The 6,646-nt window shown below is 43.2% G+C and overlaps 1 protein-coding gene across 1 annotated transcript in view; it reads left to right on the top strand.

Annotated features, from left to right (window-relative positions):
- The window catches only part of FCHSD2 (FCH and double SH3 domains 2), a 111,272-nt gene extending 105,548 nt beyond the window's left edge, over positions 1 to 5,724 (top strand). The window contains exons 17-19 of the mRNA XM_029961469.1: positions 1,340 to 1,522; positions 1,731 to 1,813; positions 3,436 to 5,724. Of these exons, the coding sequence (XP_029817329.1) occupies positions 1,340 to 1,522; positions 1,731 to 1,813; positions 3,436 to 3,519 (350 nt within the window). The 3' untranslated portion in view covers positions 3,520 to 5,724. The remainder of the gene's footprint in view (positions 1 to 1,339; positions 1,523 to 1,730; positions 1,814 to 3,435) is intronic.
- Positions 5,725 to 6,646: the final 922 nt, after the last annotated feature.

Below are 6,646 nucleotides of genomic sequence, written 5' to 3'. Positions count from 1 at the left end.
CAATTTAAGAAAAACAGTCAAAACCAATTTGAGGAAAAAAAACCCAGAACTAATTTAGAGAAAAAGAAAATCAGAAGCACCTTAAGAGAAAAAAATCAGAAGCTACTTAAGAGGACAAAATCAGAACCAATTTAAGAAAAAAAATCAAGCTATTTAAGAAAACACGAATTAGAAACAATTTAAGGAAAAAATCAGAACCAATTTGAGGAAAAAAAATCGGCAATTTAAAAGCAAAAAAATCAGAAGTTATTTAAGAGAAAAAATCAGAAGTAAGTTAAGAGAAAAAAAAATCAAGCAATGTAAGAAAAAAAGTCAGAATCACTTTAAGGAAAAAAAATCCAGCAATTAAGAAAACAAGAATTAGAAGCAATTTAAGAATTAAAAAAATCGGAAGGAATTTGAGAAAAAAAGAACCAATTTAAGAAAAAAAAACAGAACCAATTTGAGAAAAAGAACCCTCAGAACCAATTGAAGGAAAAAACCCACAGAACTAGTTTAAGAGAAAAAAATTAAGCAATTTAAGAAAACAAGAATTAGAAGGAATTTAAGAAAAAAAAAGATCAAAAGGAATTTGAGAAAAAAAGTCTGGACCAATTTAAGAACCAAACCCAAGCCCTGAGTGCTTATATTTGAGTTTCTTACTCAGTCTAATATTTCTCAAGGGATGTATTTTGGGAAATAGAGCAGATTTGTGACTGAAGGGAAATATTTGGATAGAAGGGAAGGGAACTAAAGGAGGAAATTCCCAGTCCTTGATTTCTGGCAGAGCCTGAGATGTCAAACACAGCCTGGCACAAAAAGAGAATTCCAGGCTCTTTCAGCCCAAATTTTTTGGGTTTATACTTAAATTTCTTCTGTGTCCTCTTAGCTTTGAGGGGCAGGATCCTCCCAAGTATTGGAATACATGAAATTTTGCCAAAATGTCCCATTTCAGTAGAGTTCTGTAATCCTTCTATTAGAAAATCACACACATTCCCACATGGAATTGTGGTGGTAGAAACTGGACTTCCATGTTCCCTGTTTCTCCAGTGTTTTTATTCTTTATTTTGAGACTGTGAAAAGGAATATTTAAATTAAATTTGTGCAGCTGAGAGGGGATAAAGCCTACAATCCCAACACTTTCTTGTGGATCTGTGGCCACACAACCTTTTTATTTCCAATAACCTTCAAAAATCCCTCGGAATTACCTGGGAGAGGCTGGAAATTCCTGCTGGGTGGCAACCTATGATTTTTAAAAAATTGGGTCACTGTTCAATATCTTGGCTTTCCTTCCCACACGTTTCCTCTGGAGGGAAGCTGTTGGCACAGTGATTGCTCAGAAAACTGGGATGTGCCTAAGAAATTCCCAGGGGAAGGGTTTTTTGCAGCCCCTTGGATGTTTTTCCCCCACAGGTTTCTCCAACTCCGAAGCCCAACAACATCCTCCCACCACTCCCGTTGTACGACCAACCTCCCACCAGTCCCTATCCCAGCCCGGATAAAAGAGGCTCCCAGTTCTTCCCGAGGTCTCCATCGACTAATGGTAAGAATTTTGGGGGATGGAAAAACAACCACTTCAGCCAGAGCTTCATTTGGGATGTTCCTGTTTCGGTGGAGGGGGGGAAAAAAGGAGCGTTTTTGCCACGTGAAGTCGCAAAATCAGCCCTTCCAAGGGCTTAGGAGGTTCATGAAGTGAATTCAGCCAGGCTGAGGGGCCTCTTTGTGCTGAGGGGTTGGTTTTATTCCCTCAGAAAACAGCTTCGGATCCGAGTGCCCCGGGTTCTCCCAACCGCCGCGGATTCCCGCCGAAACTTCCTACGGAAAACTGCGACCTGTGAGTGAAACCCCGATCCTGGAGGGGGGTTTATTGGGGTTACGGAGTGGGAATTGGGGTGGGAACATCCAAATCCAGGGGGGTGGGACAGAACCTGGGGATTGGCTCTCTGGGTCCTGCAAATCCAGTGATTCCCTATAAACCAGCAGTGTCCTGGAGGAGCACAAGGCAAGGTCTGTTCCCTCTGTCATGTTCAGAGATGTCCTTGAGGCTCATCCAGGCCTGTCCTTCCTTATCCTGCCCTCCCGTGTCCCACCTCTGTGTCCATGTGAGGCTTGGAATCAGGAATTCTCACTGGGGAGGAAATTCCAGCTGTAATGATATAAAATAAAATATAGGTGTTACTTGATAAACTTGGGGTGTTGGGAGGCGATTTCTGGTCTTGCCACATGTAAAAACCCCTCAGCAGAGCTGGAAAAAGAGGTGAAGAATAAATGCCAGAGGAGTTTAATCCTGTGTTTTGTACAATTCCTGCTTTCCAGCAGTTTGCTGCACTGTCCTGGCATTACTTGGATTTAGAGTTATATTTATTTCCAACCCCTTTGATTTGAGGGGTTTGGATTCAAAATTCTTGATGATCAGATCAGTGTATTTTGTGTTGTCTTTGCTGCTTAGGAAAAAGTAATTTTGCCAGAGAAGAAAAGGAAGAATTTAATCACTTAGAACATGGCAAAATGCCTCTCCTGGGATTTACTTGGAGGGTTTCGAAGTCCTGAACCAAATCAGAACGTTTGTCTTTTCCTGGCCTTCTCAGTGAATGAGGTTGCAGAAAAAAAGAGCATTTTTGGATATTCCAAGAATGTATTCTGAATATTCCAATGGATATTGCAGTGAATTAGCCTTGGCCGTGGACACACAGGAGGCAGGGGCAGCACTGCATCATTCAGGGCTTAAATATTGATTTCACATTGATTTCCTTGTAAAACTCACTGATCCAGCCTTTGTAGATTTATATTTTCCTCATGGATTCCTTGCAATTTATTGCCTTTTTGAGATACCACTGCAGTGTCATGCCTTGATCCAAAGGATTTCTCTTAAAGATATCCAGGATATCCAATACTGGGCAGTTTGGGATGGAATTGCCCCACAGTTCATTATTTTCCATAGCAAGTCACTCTGTATTCCAAAATCCCATCCTGAAAACCCTGGTAGCACTAAAGGTGAGCAAAAAGAACTGGATGGAAGTGGCAGAGTGTGAGACTAACCCCAGATTTCAGGGGTGTGTCTCGAGGTCAGTGATGGATGAAGTGTAAGTCCCTTAGAGGCAACAAAGCATTCAGGCAGCTCCCACCCCACAGAAATTCCAGGGAAAAGCACACCATCAGATTCAGCATTTGGTATAAATTCCAAGGTGTTTTCCAGTTTCCCGCCCTGGGTTATCCATGGGTGCAGGAAGAACGGGCAGGGGAAAATCAACTGTGGTGGCTTCCCTGGGGACATTGGAGCTGAATCCAGCTGGTTCCTCCTCCCTGTCTGTTCACGTCAGCTTGAGGGACGAGCCCAAAGGTGGCATTTAGTCTGTGCCAGAGCTGGGATTTGCTGGTTTTCTGCTGAGATTTGCTGGTTTTCTGCCGGGGTTTGCCCGTTCCGTGGCGGTCACGGGCTGGTTTTGGCCGTTCCAGGTGCGAGCAGCTCCTCCACCCCCCACCCAGCACCACCGCCGGCCCCCGGAGAAGATCGAGGACGTGGAGATCACCCTGGTGTGACCGGGGGGGCTGAGCAGGAGGGCTACAATCAAGACCAAACCCAGCATTTGGTCCCTCTCCCATTTTTAGGCACCTTTGCATGAAGAAGACTTTGGAATAGAGCGGGACACCGGGAGGGTTGGATTTCGGCGGATCCCTTCCCGCGGCCGTGAAGATTTTTGTGCCTTTTTTTGTTTGTTTTTTGGTTTCTTTCCATCGGTTTTGGCCTCTCTTAGCACAAAGCAAGCCCAGCAGAGGATTTGCCTTGGAGCAGGCTTTTCCTCCTGGCTGAAGATGCTCCGTTTTTTTCCCAAGGAGACTGAGGAATGAGCCTCCTTCCTGCAGCTTAGTCATAGCACCCTTTGCTCCCGTGCATTAGTACAGTATATTACTGTTGCCATAGGAATGTGCTGAACATTGTGGATCCTTCCAGTAGCATTGGATTGTCTGATCAGGTGTTAAATCAGATCCCGCGGAATGAAAAAAGGGAACGGGAAGATAAGTCAAAAGGAGAGGCTGGCTCCTCTTTCACCCCCCTGCAGAAAGGAAGAAACAGGAAAAGAAGCTCCTGGAGGAGCAAAAGACCACGGGGGGGTTCATTCCCCTCGTCAGGAATCATCAGCTGGACCCTTCTGCTCCTTGGATTCCTATTTACACAGGACTTTTTAGTCCCAGAGGATCTACTCTGGAGGTGCTGAATCAGTAGCAACATCTTGTTCCGTAGCATAAACCAGAAAAGTAAGTGAGGTTTTGTCTAGATCTGCAAATCGAGCTGCTTTATTTTTTGTTTTCTTAGCAGGTTTTTGGGGATTTGGGTTTGTTGTTGTTGTTGTTTTTTTTTTTTTTAAAGTGTTTGGGTCATTCCTACCCCAGTTATTGCTGTGTGCTTAATTATCCAACGTTAGCAGATATCTTTGTCATCCAACCACCTGGCTTGAGTTAGAGGTTCCATTTTAAGAGTATTTACATGCATTTAGTTGTTGCATTGGATGGTCCTGTAGTGTTTTCCCAGTGAATCCCATCAACCAGCCAAAGCCAGGGAGCCTGGAGCTCCCTGTGATGCCTTTACACCACCTTGGTGCCCAAGATCTGCTCTCCAGTTCCTCTCAGGAGAGAAGCAGAGAGGAGAAGAATTGCAAATTTCCCACTGGAGATCTCTGAAAAAGGGAGCTTTGCTTTTGCTGTGCTTTGAAAGAAAAGGGTTCTGAGGTCGGAGGTGGAGAGGGAAAAACTGGCTGAGAACAGGTTTTTTTTGGGTCCTGGCTGAATTATTGTCAGCAATCTCCATCAGAGGGAGGATCAGAGGCATCCCTAGGTTGGGTTTTGAGCTGTTTCTGTGGGTTCTCTTGTGTCTTCATGGGTTTTTGTTCAAAGCCAGTGAGTTTTCTACCTTTAGTTTACTAACAAGGGCTATTTTTTCAGGCTGCATTTACAAAAAAAAAAAAAAGAAAAGAAAAAAAACACAAAAAACAACTCATCTTAGGAGATTCTTTCATAAACTTTGCACATACCTGTAAATCCCAACCCAAGTTGGGTCTCTGAGACATCTGTGCTTTCCAGTCTCCTTTCCCAGTGGGATCCTTAACCAAGAGTGGGGCTGTTTGAAGACAACAACTCATGGATCAGTTCTGAAATCAGGGACTGTCCAATGAAGTCTTTTTTTCCATATTTTTTCCTTTCTTTTGCACCTCTTGTCCTGTTGATCTGTTTGAGGTCTTTTTATGTGTTTATCAAACTTATTCTTAAGTTTAAAAAAGAAAAGTTTTTAAAAAAGAAGATTTAACTGCAAATATTTTGAGATCTTCACAACGCAGAAGAAAACCAAGTGTTGCCATAAACCTTCATTTTTAATTCCTTTGGCCAGTTTTTTCTGTGTCCTTCATACCCGGACTTTGGGAAAAAAAAATTCAGAAAGTTTTATTTAAAAGTCTCTTTAGTTGTATTTTAAAATATTTTCTGTAAGAGCTGCTAATTTTATTTAAAATACAAAAGTGAAAAAAGCTACAAAAAAAATGTAAAAAAAAAAAAAAAGGAAGAAAAGCTGTAAAAAGATGCAAAAAGATGCCTCCTTTTTAACTATGATTTCTTCATACAGGGCATGTATCGGCCATCGCATCGTGTACAGTGTCAGTACACTGAAAGCATCAGTTGCTTTCTTTATATTGGCTGTAAAAAGTTTGTATTTATTATGTATAAAAAGTTGAATAATAAAAAAGTGGAACTAAATCCAAGGTGCTGTGGAGATTTTGGGGGGGGGAACTGAGGGACAACCTGAAGGATGGGGATAAAACTCGACGTTTTCTTGGGTGGGATTGAGGGAGAACCTGAGGGCTGGGGATAAAACTCGACTGTTTTCTGAAGTGGGCTTTTTGTGGTTTGGGTTTTTACACCGAGATTTGAGTTTTCTGCTCGGGAAAACACTTGTGCACCTGCTTAAAGCCAGCGTTAAACCTGGGTTTAAGGTGGTATCTGAGGAACAAAACGGTGCCAGAAACGAAGAGCCAGAACAAAGCTGCTGTTATCAAAATAATTGCTTAATAGCCTTGATGCAATTAGGGTAATTGGGTAAAGAAAGCAGGGAGAGTGATTGATAACAGCCCTTCAGTGTGATTGTCCCTTAATGGCCTCGATTTGCCTAATTGTGCCGGGAGTATTCCCAGTGCATCCCAAGCCTCTGCAGCTTTAGGATGGCTCTGTGGATTAGGATCCCTTCCCTGGGGGATTTTCCTTCCTTGGAAGCCAAGGAAGGCTTCCTTCCTGTGGTGAGCAGCTCCGTTCTGGGCTCATCCTGCTTTCCCAAATATTGCTTATCCATGAGCTCCATGTGCCAATTCCCTCCCTGGTTTTGGAGCCAAGACTCTTTTCCCTGACTGAGCCCAGCCAGACATTCCTGCAGGATGGGGTTGGATCTTTAATCTTCTACTCTTCACACAAGCTTTCATTTTTTTTTTCCCCTGAGCTCCTGCAGCCTCTTCCTTTGAGAATTCCCATCTTCTCCTGCTTTTTATGTGCATTCATGGTGCTCCTCCACAAATTCTTGTCCTGCCTTGCTGCACTGACCACTCTGTCCTTTCCTTTCAGCTTCTTGCTCGTGGCATCTCTCCTTTTCTTCCTGCATCTCTCAGCTTGGGCTTCTTTTCACCATCAC

This window comes from Manacus vitellinus, unplaced genomic scaffold, assembly GCF_001715985.3.
Source record: "Manacus vitellinus isolate BGI_N305 unplaced genomic scaffold, ASM171598v3 scaffold_35_pilon, whole genome shotgun sequence".
Lineage (NCBI taxonomy): Eukaryota > Metazoa > Chordata > Aves > Passeriformes > Pipridae > Manacus > Manacus vitellinus.
Note: the sequence above shows the minus strand (reverse complement) of the source record. Positions and strands in the feature narration are given on the sequence as shown.